Genomic DNA, 17,152 nt, shown 5'->3' on the forward strand with positions numbered 1-17,152 from the left:
CGGGAACTACGGGGATGTTGTCAGATTTATTTGTTAACATCATTACTGTCATCGCTCATGAAAAACAAAGGAACATTCTTACATATATAATTCACCTCTGCAATGCCTTTTGATGAATGCCTCAATACATTTGTCATGGTACACTTATACAAACACACTTACAGTATCGTATGTATGGCTTAATAAAAGAGGTGAAGGAAGAGGAATCTTAATTAGTTTTCTCTGGAAGTTTTTATGGAAATTTGGATCTTTCAGATTGATTTAAAGAGTGCCTATGGTTTGCGATTAGTTACTTTGATTGATCGATGATTATTTTGCCCGAGTATTTCATTAAAAAAACACAACTCCTTGGTCATGTACAATGTTCTTGTGCTACACATTGGGGATGCATAGATGAAAATGTGTTTGTTGTTTTGCAGTCTCTGGCAGATTTGTGTCCGTTTTGAAAATGACAATCGCACGATTGCAGGTTTAAAAACAAAGAAATGGAAATATCTCCCATCTGTTTTCTATAAGTCTTGTGATGGTTCAGTGTAGCCTTTTTCAGGGCTGCCAGCTACATTGATCCGTTACAAAATGGAGAGAAGACAGAGGGAAGGTATTTCTGTCCGTTACGTTTAAAAATAAATAAATTAGAACCCGAAGGTTGCCTCTGGACTTTTCTCTGGGCGTTTCCACAGCGCATGTCATGCATCATAACACAGACCCCCCCGTGGATGAACATATTCCTAACCAACTATTTTTATAATCAATTTGAATTGATTAGTTGTTGCAGCAGCTGTGCCATGCAGTGTGGGACCTCGCTCTGGTCCTGGTCTTGACTCGGTCTTGACTCGGTCTTGCCCTGCCTGGGTCTCAGTCATGTCTTGGTTTTGGTTTAGTCTGTCTTGACTAAAATACAAAAAAAAAAGTAATCTTATCTCATAGATTCACAATAAAAAAACAGCAATCGATTACTGACCAAATCCCATCTGACTGACGAGCAGAGATTCTTTCTTCTATCTCCATGACAACACCTCTCTCCCTTGTCTCCACTTCTGCTCCCTGTACTTCCTCACCCAGGGATTTGGTTCCATTCAATAGTTGAAACAGTCGAGCGAAGTACTGTGCGTCCCTCAAAAGGGCAGCATGGGTGTTGTAGCGTCGTATAGAAGAAAATGTGCCTGTATTTTAGATTTAATTTCACTTTGTTGTCCTCTGAAATGCATCTTGCGGCAACGTCTTTGACATACAAGAGTAAAAACATCAAAGTACTGCATATAATTCCACTATCAGCCGTTGTTATGTGATGCCGAATATGCTGTGACATACAGGTACATGTTGCCAGTCTTAGAACAATTTCCAGGCAAACTGCACAGTATACGGGTTACTGAAAACACATCTTCTCACTTAACTGTTTGACAGAATAAATGAGTTCTGCGACCTGTTTAGATGTCTAACTTGTGAAACTCTAATCTTCTATAAGATCGCAAAAACCTGATGACCCTTAAACTGAACATGAGAGAAATCTGAGTGTATGCTAGAAGCTGGCCGGCTTTCTTTTGGTGTACGCATTTTGAAACTTGAGTCGAGTGTCTGAGGCCAGTAGTCTTTCGGGCATACTGTCAACAAAGGTTGTGGGTCAAATGCTTCACTCAAGTTATTAAAAATAAATACACCGAAAGAATACTGCCTCTAGCTAGCAGTTGCAAATTAAGTTTAAATTTGTAGCATCCAAATGAATGCAGTGATGGAGGGCGATGGTGTTTTGTTTTAGCATCTCATGCTTATTCACAGAGCAGCATGTTAAGTACCGACTGTCTACAGAGTCCTTACTTTGACCCCGATGAATTCACATTTGCATTTTGCTGAAAACCATTGTTGTTGTTCTATTTTTCTCTGATGCATTGCTTCACAGTGGAAGCTATAATATCTTGGTCGGTGGCAGTGTGAAAGTTTCAACTGGTGTTCACTCTTTTTAATAATTGATTATTCTGACAATTTACGTTTCAATTGCTCAATTAATTGTTTAGTTTCCTGTAGAATGGAAACACATTTTATGCCCATAAATACATTACCATACCTTTGCTCATGTCTTCATATGGCAACAGCATGAACAGGAATACAACTATTTTAATCAGACAGGCTGTGCCGACACACATCCCCGAGAAGCTACTGAGAAGACAACATGTCACAGTCCACCTTCCTGTCGACTTGTCACCCGTCTGCCTCTGCTTCCCCCACCCCCTCTTTCTCCGTCTCATTTTCAATCCTTTGTTTCACTCTTTTTTTTTTTTGTTTTCCACCTTGGGTGTCTTGCTGTCTCTTAAGCATCATTCTCAGCTTTACAACACACACACACACACACACACACACACACGATTCCCATCCCTTCTGAGAGTGCTGTGCCTCCCCTGGCCTCTGAAAGCGCACTGACACCCGCCCATATCCCAGTGGGAGATTTCTGACAGTTAAAGAGGAGATAACAAGAGATTTGTTTTTAGAAACGCCCCCTCCCTATGTCCATGAAACATGTGTGATGGTGTTGTTTTTGTAGAAACGTCTGCAATGGCAGGTCAGCAGTGTCATCGTAGTTTCCTGGATGATCTGTTGGTTCGGTGGTTGTGACTTTTCAACACCTGTGTGTAGCTCCTCTGACAAACAAATCAGCTTTGGAGTAGGCCAGTGCTTGAAGTGGAAAAAAATAATTGCCATTACTCCCATTATACACATGTCAGCGTGTGTATGGGCCGGTATCAGCAATCTCTTGCTACTTATTCTTATTTATTTATTATATTTTTAATCATGTTATACTTTGTGATACATTGTGATTTTATTGATATATTATAATTGGGCCTTCTGTCAATGTTTACACGTGTGAAATACTCTTTTAATCAAAATAATGCATGAACAAAGAGTATTGTTTTGATTGCTGCACTCGACTGTGCAATTACAATGAATTCCCTTCGGATTAAGTTTATTTATGTTTATTTGCATAGAACGCAACGGGGTGCTTTTCTCCCCATATGGAACTCGGCAGAGCTCTCTGCATATTTCTGAGGTAGAAAGTAGAGGTATGCGGATTGAATCGCACACGTTATTACTCTCCCACGAGTGTTGATTAGACAGCTTGAATGCTTTGCAGCATCGCAGCGTCACTGTTGAGGTATGCCATTTGGATGAGCAACTGATAGCTGGTTAGCTCGGCAGAAAGCTGTGCAATAATGCACGACCCTGGCTTCTTCAAATCCTCTTGATATGTCAGAACGTAAAGGAAATTATGTCATTTGAAGTATTGCTGCTCTCCTCCGTCCTTGATCAGATGTAACTTGCCGTACTTGAAGGTGCCACTGTAATTAGCTTCTCTGCGAGTGTGGGGGAAGTTGATGTGGAGGGAGTGGGTGGATGAATGTCAGACTTTTTATCCTTGCTTACATATTGTGAAGTGAAAATCTCATATTTCAAAAATATAAACCGTCTAGGAAAGTTAAAACAAAGCTTTGATCCCACCTTACCACACATTGAGCAGTCTAACCTTCTCAGACCTTCTCAGACCTCATTTTCAAAATAAAAGTTTTCATTTGAAGAGTGGATCGAATTGTGACCTTAAATTCGAATGTGAAATTGAAAGTGGTTTGGAGATTGAGACGCCTCTATTTTACAAACACCATTATTAACGCAAATGCATGTGCATATTTTAGATTGCACTTTAACTCACTTCAGAATAGACACAATGGAACTTTAATGAGTCCAAAACTGGGCAACATGGCCCTAAAAAGGTGGGTTTTGAGCTGTTTTTTAAAAGTATTCACAGTATCTGCGAGGCGTAGAGTTGCAGGCAGAGCATTCCAGAGCCTCGGGGCCATTGTCTCAAAGGCTCGGTCACCACGGCTCTTAAATCACGTTTAATCACTGCAATATGTCAAGAGGAAATGTCTGAATCATACTATGAAAAACAGCTTTGGTGTTCCTGTTTACTCGGTAAGGAAGAGCCGGGGGGTTTAAAGACTCAGATGCTACCTGGAAGTGTCGCACAACTATGCAGTGATTTGGGAAATGTGTCGTGATTTACTATCCTGGAGATCAAAAGACAACTCTACTATTCACACCTTCTCTTAACACTTGACAAGTCATCCATCTTCCTCTTCTGTCTCTCTGTAGTGTGTGTATTCTTTAAGTTTCTCTTTCCTTTAACTTTTCATATGCAGGGTAGAGAAGGGTATCTAACTACTGCGAAGTTGACAGTCCCCTCCTCCTCCTCCGCCCGCCCGCCCGCCCGCCTTCACCGACAGCCGTTTTCAAAACTAAAATTGGGAATCCTCTCTCTTCTCTCTACATTCATTTTCACTTTTCCCCCCTCACTAAACATCTACAAATCATTCGGGGATAGGATAAAGGCACGCAGACAGGGAGATGAATGGTTTAATTTAGATTCAAATTGCATGAAGTGGGCTAATCGGAATAGCTGACAAAAGCTCTATGACGGAGAAGTGATAACCTGCAGGCTGCTTCCTTATTGCAGGAGTGAAGTGCCGAGCTGGTTTCCAGGTCTAATTGCATGACTCAGTTTAGGGAGTGAGAAACTGACATGGGAGGAAACACATCCTGTGGGATTTAACACTAAATGAGTGTTACTTTGCCTGAAAAGTCAGACCAAGCATGCTTTAAGTCTGTTTTTGATGGATGAACTCTCTTTTTCTTTCCTTTTCTCACTTTTTTCCCCTCACCTGTCTCCGGCTGGATTTTAAGCGATGTCTTTTCTTTTGTTTGCACATCAGCCGGCTTTCTGGTTCTTCTCGACTGCTTTTACTTTCATAATCTCTGTTTCTCGTCTTTCTGGCTCACTCTCTTTGCGTCTCTTTGACCTTGTGTGTGCACCACTCAGACATTAGTTTGTAAGCAAATTTATTTAATTTTTCTATTTCGACTTCTCAGTTAATGAGTTTTTGTAGTGCTTCTGTAATCTCTTATAGTTTAGAAATGGTCTCTCTTATGAAAACCTTTATGATGTATTTCTTCCGCCTTATTTCTTTTGTATGTATCTTGTTCCTTGAACTCCAATATATAGCACTTCATTTAAAGTTTTTTAATGAAAGTGTAACATCAAATAGGTACGTTGTAGTCTAAAGGCCTCTTCTGTAGAAATTTAGCACCGCCCCTTAATCACACTTAATAATAATAATAATATGCTGATCCATGTCCCTCATTGAACACTCCCCTTTTCTAGCTACCAGCCTGGTACAACGGTTGGCATGAAGCCATAAGACCAAATACCAACCCACCTCTGCAGGTGTGCCGTAGGCCGATGTGTGTGGAGGCATATGATTGGTTGTCTTTAATATATATTTCTTTCCTCTTAGAGTGTTTTATTCTTCATACCTACCTTATTTGGTAGGTATGACGGCATTCAAATCCATTCATATTCTCCATAAACAAGCCCTAAAAACACTTGATAAAAAACCCCAAAAGTCACTGTGTAACTGTTGATTAGTATGCATTGTCCCTGAAAAATAAATAAATTGAACTGTTGTCTGTAATGTGTTTCATATTGACCCTGATGAAGGCCACTAGCCGAAATGCACTCAGAAGACTCAGAGTCAGAGTTGCAGTCACTTTCCTAAATGTCATCAGACTTCAGCCCGAGGACACAATGACGTTAACTAACTTTGTGTGTCTGTATGAACTCCCATATGCATGCAGACCTGAGGTTAGTTATGTATATTTTCATGTTTGTTTCCCTCCCGGGGCCTTTATCATGAAGCAACTTCAAACCGAGGATCCACTCAGGCGTGGTTTAACGAGGCGAGGCTGCGTGAGGTGAATTTGAGTCCAAAATCGTACCCCATCGCTGAGTCATAACAAAGACAAGAAACACATATCAATGATATCTCCTATGTCTCTGATGGCAAGAAATAAACATCCATAAATCTTTATCCATAAAAAAACTCGTGAAAGAGGCAGAGGTTGCAAATACAAGTAACTATCATCACGTTTTGAGCCGCTGAAGTTAACCAGCGGGTTAGTTCTGGGTTACCATGACCATCTGCCTCCGTTACAAGTAAGCCAGTGTTCTAAGAAGAAAATCATACTCCTTTTACTAATACCTAACGATATATATGATGATTTTTTAAATGAACTGCCTTTTCTTTGAGTTTCCGTGTGTCATCTCTCTCTATCCTGCACACTTCTTACTTCCTGTCAACAGTCAGTTTGATTTATTTCTGGCCTGGTGCCTGACTCATTGTTCTCAGTGTATGAGCATGATACCCACACTGGATCTTGATTACTTAATCCCATAATTATGTTGACATTATACACTAAGAGTGCTGTCACACTAAGCAAGGCTCAGTGTGCCTTCTAGGTAAGGCACGGCACGTTTATTTGTTACATTTCAACATTCTAGTTCGTGTGGTTGCGGTCACAAGTTAAACTGAGCTTGTGCATGATTGACACGTCTGTACGGTATGTGTGTTGGACTGTTGAGCTGGTTAAGTCAGATATGTTTTGCAGTAGATAGAGTCACAACAAACATTTCCCTCCAAGATTTTCATACAAAATGAAGAAAAACTTCAACCAGGGGATAATCTTCAAATATGTGTTCATTGGATTTTGCAATTTTGTGACTGTAATTGACGTTTCTTGGTGCACCTTTCTCTTTCTCTCGCCCTGCTTTGTCACCCAGAGTGACTTTCATACCTTTCCAAGAGCTGGTGTGAACTTGTTGCAGCATGTATTTGTGACTATTGTGTGTGGAGAAATTGTTATCTGTGTGAAGGCCCCTGAAGCCTTTGCCCCTTGATTCTGACTGAAGCTAAAGGAAAAACCAGATGGTTAACACTGATGTTTTAAAGGATGAAAAGAAGTAGAAATAGTAGAAATACTCTATATTGTATCATACATTTTAAAAATAGCACACAAATGCCCTTTAAATTCTTAACCACATTTGAACAATTGAAGCTGGGCGGCATGGCCTAAAATTTATATCATGGTAATGGTATATATCACAATATTCTTTTTTCCTAAAATGTCAGACTGCTGAAAAGTTATTAATTACATAGTTTGAACATTTAAACCAAAAAAAGACAAACGGCAGGTTTTTATTTTTATTTTTTTGTATTTTTTAAAAGACCAATTTTCTTCTGTTCAGCAGCCAGGCCTTGCATCTCATGTCAGAGCAGCTATCGGGCTGGGCGGTATGGCCTAAAATTGATATCACGACGTACTTGTGAAGCACGGATTGTTTTCAATTAAATTTGAATGAATAGGAAATAAATGATTGTATTTTATTTAAATACTTGCTCTGATTAAACATCATCCTGGCATTAGTAGTTTTAATGATGTTTTGGAGCTTATTAAGAAGTTCGCAGGTCATATATTCTCTCTCTAATATCTATTTCATATTGCTGTGAAAACATCTTCAAACAACTATTTATTCAAGTTCATGCTGGTGTACTTTCTAAACCTTCCACTCGTAATTGAAAGAATAGCTGGACATCACTTGAAGGGCCAACAATTTCCCATAAAGTGTTGTATCTTGTATTTAGTTCAGCGTATATTTTCACACTTAACGAGAGAAACACTTATTAACAGCGCAGGTATTTATCACTGAAACTCTGGCCTTTGATTAAACCAGTTCGGAGTGTGTACACACCATATCTGTCAGTCTAACAGTTTTTTCCTTTTATTGTTTCCCTCAGAGCCAAGAAGAAGACCAAGCCCTTGAACCTTAAGATCCACAGCAGCGTGGGCAGCTGTGAGAATCTGCCCACGCAGCGTTCGCCCCTCCACTGCGAGCGATCTCTGCGATCCTTCTTCTTCCCTACCTTCATCCCTTCCACACCTCCTGTCCATGCTGAAACACCTTCTGCAAGTGAGAGAACTCTTCTTTCTTTCATCAGCTCGTGCTCTCAAGCGTTTATGAAATGAGAGTTTTATGAGATTTTGAATGCCTCATATTCAAATCCCTTTGGACTGCATATTTAGTTCTCAGGCAATGTCTCATTCTTGGGATGTCATTCTGCTCTCGGCTAGATTAAGTCAAAAAGTCTATGAAACTGTAATACGGGTTGATTTTTAACCCAAAATCAGTCTTTAGTCTCTGCAACAGTTGTCTCACCTTGTGTTCCACTTCCTGGTATCAGTCTTCTGCCTTAACACTTTTCCAAAGTCGACCTCGCCACAAAAAGAAAGAAATGAAAGATTGCCTTTGCCCATAATCATTCTTACCACTATAATTATTTTGTCAACAATATACTTAAGCACAAATGTACAATCAGGGTGTGCCACAATGACCGGAGGTGGTATGTTGCTACACATTGGCAGCCTTATTGGCTGATGTATTATGGGAATATTGCGAAAGCCATAAGACCAAGGAGGAGCTGGGGAGTAATGGAGATTGAGTCAAGGAAAGGAGTGATTACTGTAATGTTCACCGCTTAGTGTCATGAATAGCTGTAGACTTGACGAACACGTATGTGGGGCACGGCACAGCATATTTGTCGGTGGAGGCATGGCACGGAATAATCACACGCCATGCATGAGAGGACAGACTGTAGTCTCACTTGCTGATGTGTGCATGTGTGTTAACAATAGCAGTTTGAAGAAGAAGATGTAGTTCACACCCTACTGGTAGGAATGGTCAGGTCACAGCTTGCATACCGATGCACAGGTGTATTCACTTCTGTGCCAGGGAAAGAAATACCTTTTCATAGAAACAAAAAGAACTGAGCTGTTTGAACAATCAACACAATAACTTTCCATGAACATCAAACACAAGGAAGTGTTGATCATAGCAGATCAGAAAAACTGAACGCTGCTTCTCCATGTTTAGTACTGACTCTGGGAACAGAAAGTAGACCGGTCCCAGACGACCTGAGGGGTCGGGATGGTTCATAAGGTAGCAGCAGATCAGAGATGTATTTTGGCCCTAAACCATTCAGTGCTTTGTAAACCAACAGCAGGATTTTAAAGTCAAGTCTTTGTTGGACAGGAAGCCAGTGCAAAGACCTCAGAACTGGAGTGATGTGATCCACCCTCCTGGTCTTAGTGAGGACTCCAGCTGCAGCGTTCTGAATCAGCTGCAGCTTTCTGACGGACTTTTTACAGAGACCTGTAAACACACCGTTACAGTAGTCCAGTCTGCTGAAGATAAATGCGTGGACAAGTTTTACACATCCTGTTGAGACATAAGTCCTCTAATCCTTGATATATTCTTCAGGTGATAGTAGGCTGATTTTCATAGGTGATAGTAGGCAGAGATTCCGCTCTATAACAATTGTTTCTGTCCATCTGGCAGTAACACCGTCTTTTGTATTGGCTGGGACCAGAGGGTTACTTCATAAAGGCGTGTGTTTGAATAGAAGGTCACGTAGTCCCAATATCTCGTGGCCTTCCTGCCAGTATACAAATGTATGGCTCGCCGTCTGTTTTTTGTAAGCTTGTGCAAATTCTTCAATGAGACTATGAATGGAATTGATCTTAAAGATATAGGGGTTAACCATTTGTGGTTCAGGAGTTGAACGTTTTCTGATATGGCAAGGAGTCCGGCTGGACCCCCGGACCTGGAGGAGACAAGAGTCCTTTCTGCCATTTTTGGATTTAATTTCTGCAATAATCCAATAGAAAAATCCCATTGGACTTTGATCGAGGGAACCAGTGCAATGCTAACTTCGGGTTTACCTCCAAAAATACGTCGTGCCTGAAGCACTTTATTGCCACTCATGGAAGGCCTATATCCACTCTAATGCTCATTTTGTTGCACTGACTTTGCCCAAGTTTATGCAAGCACAAAAGTCATTTTCGATAATAATTTAGGTTTTTGCAAGCAAGGAGCGTCCGATTGTTTTTTCTTCTTTTACCCTCATGGTCCACTTGAATAATACATACAGATTTCAGTTATTTTGCTCCAGGTGCTGTGATCAGTCATTCTTTTTCCAGTTTGAAAAGTTATGGTGGCCACAGAGGGACATGTTCCACGGACAGCTCACCTCCTGCGCCTCAGGCTGTTTGAGCTCACACAGAGCAGCCACACACACCTCACACTTGTGATGAGGCCTTATTTCTAGTTGGAGGCCCAGTACCGGCCCTGGGACTCCACCAACAGACGCACACTAAAACTGCAGTGTGTGTGTGTGTGTGTGTGTGCACGTATGAGATGCAGAGATGGAGAGTGTGTAGGAGTCTGTGAGTGTGTGCTTGTGGATATAAATGGTCTAAATGTTCTTCATGAGCTTTGCACACAACTCACTCTGTTTATTTCTACATGTGCTCCAATGACGTCACCCACTCACCCTTACCTCGCATAGACGCTTTGCAGCTGCATCACAGATCTCCATAGCAACCTAGTGTGGCACCACAATGGACGTCCCTTTGAGAGTTGGCAAATAAACAATGGCTACAAATAACTGCTGAATTTATAACAGGGTGAGGAAAAAGAGCTACCTGAGCAGTAGCTTGGAGTCTATTTACGTATTTCATTAAAGACGGGCTTTTCTATCATTCAGCCATGGTTTTATGTATAAGGAGATGGATGTTGACGTGTTGATTCATGCTTAGAGAGCAAAGCATATTGGTGACCCAAGGAAGGTTCATCTAATAGGAGGTCGTGGATCGTTAAAAGGAATGTGATGAAAAACAACATTTTCCAAGTCGGAAGTCTCACTCCAACGACAGAAACTGTGCAGAGGAGGTCAATAAAGAGGTGGATTGGTCAATAGTTGCTATGTTGGTTCCTAGAAAAGAAGAGCAGGTGTTATAAAGAGTGTCACGTGTCTGATGAGTCTTTGTGAGCACTCTGCTGCCACTGCATCCACATTGAAATCTTGTTTTTGTGCAAAGAAATCCTCACTCTGAGGTCGTCACTCGACACCTCAGCTAATCTAAACAAACGGCTTTAATAGCCAGCTAGCTAGCAGGGTAGTGTGACGGCAGACGTTAAGGACCTTCAACTTGCCGCTAAAGCTTTGGGTTTACAAGCCACGGAGAACAAATCAGATGTGTTCATTCTCATAATTCAACAGGCTGTGTGCTGTAGGAGGTGGTACTGTTTGGTCATAATGCATTGAATGCCGCATGTATGTTTGAGCTTCCCATCTGTCGGCACCACCGAAGCATCCCTCCAGTTCACTTACGGGGATCTTTCTCTAGCAGCTTTTTGAATTTGATTGATAGAACAACACATGGAGGGTAGAAGACAAAGTTGAAAAGGAGCACAGATAATGACAAATTTGTATACTTACTCAACCAATAAGCTGTTCGTAATCTGCTTTGTCCAAGAGCTACGGACCTCCGATTTGGCCTCCAGAGGGTGCGTTTGCGTAACGCCACCTGAAAGCTCTGCGTGGTGTCAGATTGGCCTCAGCACCAAAACCTGTCGGACAGACCACTCATCATGCATGCGTGCTCCGAGCCCTTTGACTTCTTCGACTGAGGAAGTCACTACCGAGCCATGAGGCCTCCTGGCCTCATCTGTTCTCCCATCCCTCCTCCCTCTGTTTCTCTGCCATAATTAAACTGTCAGTCTTAAAAGACACTATCTGCAAAGATTGGAAATTGCTTTTTTGTCCACCACTGCAACGATTGCTGTTGTCAGTTTATTTCAGGGATTTTGCATGTGTGTAGCCAAGAAGAAGACCAAGCCCTTGAACCTTAAGATCCACAGCAGCGTGGGCAGCTGTGAGAATCTGCCCACGCAGCGTTCGCCCCTCCACTCCGAGCGATCTCTGCGATCCTTCTTCTTCCCTACCTTCATCCCTTCCACACCTCCTGTCCATGCTGAAACACCTTCTGCAAGTGAGAGAACTCTTCTTTCTTTCATCAGCTCGTGCTCTCAAGCGTTTATGAAATGAGAGTTTTATGAGATTTTGAATGCCTCATATTCAAATCCCTTTGGACTGCATATTTAGTTCTCAGGCAATGTTTCATTCTTGGGATGTCATTCTGCTCTCGGCTAGATTAAGTCAAAAAGTCTATGAAACTGTAATACGGGTTGATTTTTAACCCAAAATCAGTCTTTAGTCTCTGCAACAGTTGTCTCACCTTGTGTTCCACTTCCTGGTATCAGTCTTCTGCCTTAACACTTTTCCAAAGGCGACCTCGCCACAAAAAGAAAGAAATGAAAGATTGCCTTTGCCCATAATCATTCTTACCACTATAATTATTTTGTCAACAATATACATAAGCACAAATGTACAATCAGGGTGTGCCATAATGACCGGAGGTGGTATGTTGCTACACATTGGCAGCCTTATTGGCTGATTTATTATGGGAATATTGCAAAAGCCATAAGACCAAGGAGGAGCTGGGGAGTAATGGAGATTGAGTCAAGGAAAGGAGTGATTACTGTAATGTTCACCGCTTAGTGTCATGAATAGCTGTAGACTTGACGAACACGTATGTGGGGCACGGCACTGCATATTTGTCGGTGGAGGCATGGCACGGAATAATCACACGCCATGCATGAGAGGACAGACTGTAGTCTCACTTGCTGATGTGTGCATGTGTGTTAACAATAGCAGTTTGAAGAAGAAGATGTAGTTCACACCCTACTGGTAGGAATGGTCAGGTCACAGCTTGCATACCGATGCACAGGTGTATTCACTTCTGTGCCAGGGAAAGAAATACCTTTTCATAGAAACAAAAATAACTGAGCTGTTTGAACAATCAACACAATAACTTTCCATGAACATCAAACACAAGGAAGTGTTGATCATAGCAGTCTATGATTGGTTGAGTACATTTCTTTAAAGGCCTGGCAGGTGACTATGACCAATCGCCATCATCACATATGTGAAGGTGCGCAAGGCAAGGCAAGTTTATTTGTATAGCACATTTCAACAACAAGGAAATTCAAAGTGCTTCACATAAAACCAGCATCAAAACATAGGGCAAAAGAAAAGGAGATTTAAAAACAATTAAGAACATTCATTGAAACATTAAAAAACAGTGTAAGAAATAAAATGCAGTAGTAAAATGCAGAAATGCAGGAAATTGATTAATATATTCATTGAATGTGGTTCAATTAAAGGCAGCAGCAAACAGAAAGGTCTTCAATCTTGATTTAAATGAGCTGAGGGTCTCAGCAGACCTGCAGCTTTCTGGGACTTTGTTCCAGATATGTGGAGCAGAAAAACTGAACGCTGCTTCTCCATGTTTAGTTCTGACTCTGGGAACAGAAAGTAGACCGCTCCCAGACGACCTGAGGGGTCGGGATGGTTCATAAGGTAGCAGCAGATCAGAGATGTATTTTGGCCCTAAACCATTCAGTGCTTTGTAAACCAACAGCAGGATTTTAAAGTCAATTCTTTGTTGGACAGGAAGCCAGTGCAAAGACCTCAGAACTGGAGTGATGTGATCCACCCTCCTGGTCTTAGTGAGGACTCGAGCTGCAGCGTTCTGAATCAGCTGCAGCTTTCTGACGGACTTTTTACAGAGACCTGTAAACACACCGTTACAGTAGTCCAGTCTGCTGAAGATAAATGCGTGCACAAGTTTTACACATCCTGTTGAGACATAAGTCCTCTAATCCTTGATATATTCTTCAGGTGATAGTAGGCTGATTTTCATAGGTAATCGTAGGCAGAGATTCCGCTCTATAACAATTGTTTCTGTCCATCTGGCAGTAACACCGTCTTTTGTATTGGCTGGGACCAGAGGGTTACTTCATAAAGGAGTGTGTTTGAATAGAAGGTCACGTAGTCCCAATATCTCGTGGCCTTCCTGCCAGTATACAAATGTATGGCTCGCCGTCTGTTTTTTGTAAGCTTGTGCAAATTCTTCAATGAGACTATGATGTGTGTATGTGTGTATTATATGTAAACGTGTGTGTCCGTGCGCGTGGTCGTCAAAGATGGCAGCACAATATTCTGCAAAAAGGCTATTCGGCGTGTAGCTGTTGCCATAGCAACTGAGCAACCCGTCTTTGTCTCTTGTTCATCAGAGTTTTTTTTTTCTCACATTCAGACAGAAAAAAACAACTGGTCTATTTCCACTCTTCTCTTAGTTCATTTCTTGCTGCCACTCCAAACAAATACCTGTTCAGTTGTGCACTTTCACCTCGTGGAAAAGTCTCATTGGAACACATGCATGAGAAACGTTGAGGACATGGTGAGCAACAGCCTGTAAAATATCGCTCCTTTGACACTCGTGTGCTATAATGCAGCACATTGTGCAGCAAACGCCCACTCGCTTTTTACAGTCCTGTTCACTTCTTCCGCTGCTCTGCACAATGAACCGTTGATACCGTAATAGCAGTCATATCTCGATAAATAGGCTTCAGCTTGTCATCGTCATGTTGCGTTCGAGTGAACTGAATTTGTTTGGTATTTTCTTCTCAACCCTATGATCATCTCCTAATGATGCCATTCCAGTTATGCATTTTATTTTTTACGGTTACGCTGTTAATTGCATTCAACCATTTGATTGGAGCTTTTATCCAAACCATAGAGGTGCTACACCCTGCCCATTGAGCTGGAGGACCTTGATGATTCTGATAATGATGAGAGTAGGTGTGGTTGAGATGACTCTTTAACTGTGCAGACAATGAGAATAATGATACATTTTTCCCCCAGTTGTATCTCATGTTGTTTTTATTGTCAACAAGTTTAACTTTTTTCCATTTTACCCGCAGTAAGAAATTCTCCTCCTTGGGGAGGAGCAGTGTTTAGCGATCAGTCACTTGCAGAGACATTTCAGTCAAATGTCAAATTAACTATATTTGGCTCTAAATAGGCTCCTAGACTCGAGTTGTCTCTTTATCTCTGCACACACACACCCGCCCCCCTCTGTTTAACAGTATTTGAGCAGCATCTTTGTCTGAAATACAACTGGTGTATTTCTTGAACCCAGCGAACTCGCATTGTTTGTTAACTATAGAACGTCAGTCAAAAATAATTGCAACCTCCACCAGATTGCATGCTGTGCATGCCCTGAATAGTTTTCTACACCACAGAAAGACAGTTGAAGGGACGTTGTTTACCTTGTTGTGCATTTGGAGGAGTCCCCTGCAGTGCTTCATCGAACAGCTCTCCGGGGTTGCCCCTTCTTGTCTTATTACTCCGTTAACTTCCATGTTAACGGTGCATTTCCTGTAAATGCTTCACAATGAAAGCCACCCAACGTTTTAGCATTTGAATGATTTAATGTGAAGCAACAGCAGCAGGCTGTTGTGTTTACGTCAGCAGTAGCTTGATAAAACTGGTGTAAAAAGAACAAACTGTAAATAGTGAGGCTGATATCAATGATATAAATGCGAGCTGGATTACATGCATTCACTGTTTTCCTCAAGCAGGAATGGCGGACTCTGCCACCACCAATAAATACTGGAGAGACTTTAAAGGATGGTTATAAAACATATCACATTACGTTAAACAGTACAATCTTAAAACTAAAACGGAATCAGTGCAAGCCACCTGACACACCTAAATGCACCAAAACTAGATTCATAGCTTAATTCAATTTTATTTATCATTTTATTTGTAAATAAACCCTGACACGACCTGACTTTACCTGCAAAGACTACACACCCTAGTTTAAGATGTACCACAACTGTGTCGTTAAGACCTATTCTATTATTGCCTATGGCTAGCTAGTCTCTGTCTCTCTCTTTTCCCCTCTTTCTCTTTCTCTCTCTCTCGTTCCCTGTTTTTAAATATGCATTCATGTCCTATTTTCCTGCCATACGAATACATTTGACTTGACTTGAATACCACAATAACAGATGAAAAGGGCAATACAAAATGTACTCATCATCTTACTTGTAAATAAGCTCAGAACCAACCTCTGACTTTCTTTACACAGAAGGCACAAATTCAAGCCTTTATCACACAAAAAACATGCAACACAAATACATTTCTGAAGCATATGTTTTTTTCAAGAGTTAATTCTCATGAGTGATTCATGACATAAATCTGCACTCCCCCGTTCTTTGAGGGATGGTAGGATCATCAAAGGCTGTTGCGGTAGACAGACAGCGACGTCAACAGCACACACACACACACACACACACGATGATAAACAGCCCCGACCACGCCGCTGACAAGTCCAATCATCTGCCAGTCGCCAACAAGGCCGACAAGAAGCAGATGATGTCAGTTTCCCCTCTGTATTGAGTTATCAGGTTGATTGAGTGTAATTGAGCGATGCATCGGCGTGCGGAGGGAAGACACCGAGCCTCTGGAGAGACTGGAGTAGGAGGAGGAAGGGTGTTTCAGGAACCAGGAAATGCTGCACGGCACCGGGGCCATGAGATTAGCACTGGCAATAACTCGCAGCCTCGTCATCAATTAATAGGACTGATTGAGTCCCTCACCGGATGTAAAATGTGATTCTTTTTTTCTTCTCAAAATGAAAGATTTCGTAGTGCAGATGTGATTAACTGACAAAATTACAAGTATTGTTTAGGTTTTATGTGAGACGAGTAATACATAGTTTACTGCTAAATTCAAGTTTGGGTAGTTACTCTTTAATCTACTCTGGCCACACTAGTCTGTAGCTCTTTACTGCAGAAAATCTATCGACCAAGCTAAAAAAACAAATCAACACTGAATGCCGTGATCATAAACCGGTTCGGCGGTTCGATCCCCGTTCGAGCTCCGCCTCCGCCGCATGTCGACGTGTCCTTGAGCAAGACACTTAACCCCATATTTGCTCCCGTAGCTGTGCATAGGGTGTGATTTCTGAATTGTAAGTCGCTTTGGATAAAAGCGTGTGATAAATGACTGTAATGTAAAGCTCCTTCTTTGGACTTAAAGTCAAGTTGAAGTCAGCTAGAGCAACATACCTCCAGAGGACATCTGTCTCTGAAAACGGATTTTATCTGGAGACTCCGATTCACAAGTTTTCAAGAGTTTTCGAGGAAGAACATTGGCATCTCAACAATGAATCTCAATGTCTTTCTGGTTTACTTTCAAACAAAAAGACACAACGAATATCCCATGAATAGGAAAATTGACAAAGACCTCCTGAAAGTCATAGATGATTCATTCCTTTGGGCGGTAGACTTTCAGCTGAGAATAACTCAAATCTCTGTCTCCTCTCGGGTCTGATTGAAGTGAAACTCGTCAGTCCTGTCATATGGAGATGGTCTCACACCTCGGCCCACAATTCCATTTCAAGGCATTAGAACTTTTAGGCCTTTTTAAAAAATGTTTTTCTGTCTTCATCCTCACAATTCCCC

At 41.5% G+C, this 17,152-nt stretch overlaps 1 protein-coding gene across 2 annotated transcripts in view; it reads left to right on the forward strand.

Annotated features, from left to right (window-relative positions):
- ksr2 (kinase suppressor of ras 2) overlaps positions 1–17,152 on the forward strand; it is a gene marked incomplete at both ends in the record, with an annotated part of 71,110 nt that overhangs the window by 32,206 nt on the left and 21,752 nt on the right. For both annotated transcript variants that reach the window (XM_079270225.1, XM_079270226.1), the window contains one exon: positions 7,677–7,849. In XM_079270225.1, coding sequence (XP_079126351.1) covers positions 7,677–7,849 — 173 coding nt within the window. The remainder of the gene's footprint in view (positions 1–7,676; positions 7,850–17,152) is intronic.

The sequence above is a fragment of the Melanostigma gelatinosum genome, assembly GCF_949748355.1.
Source record: "Melanostigma gelatinosum genome assembly, chromosome: 6".
Lineage (NCBI taxonomy): Eukaryota > Metazoa > Chordata > Actinopteri > Perciformes > Zoarcidae > Melanostigma > Melanostigma gelatinosum.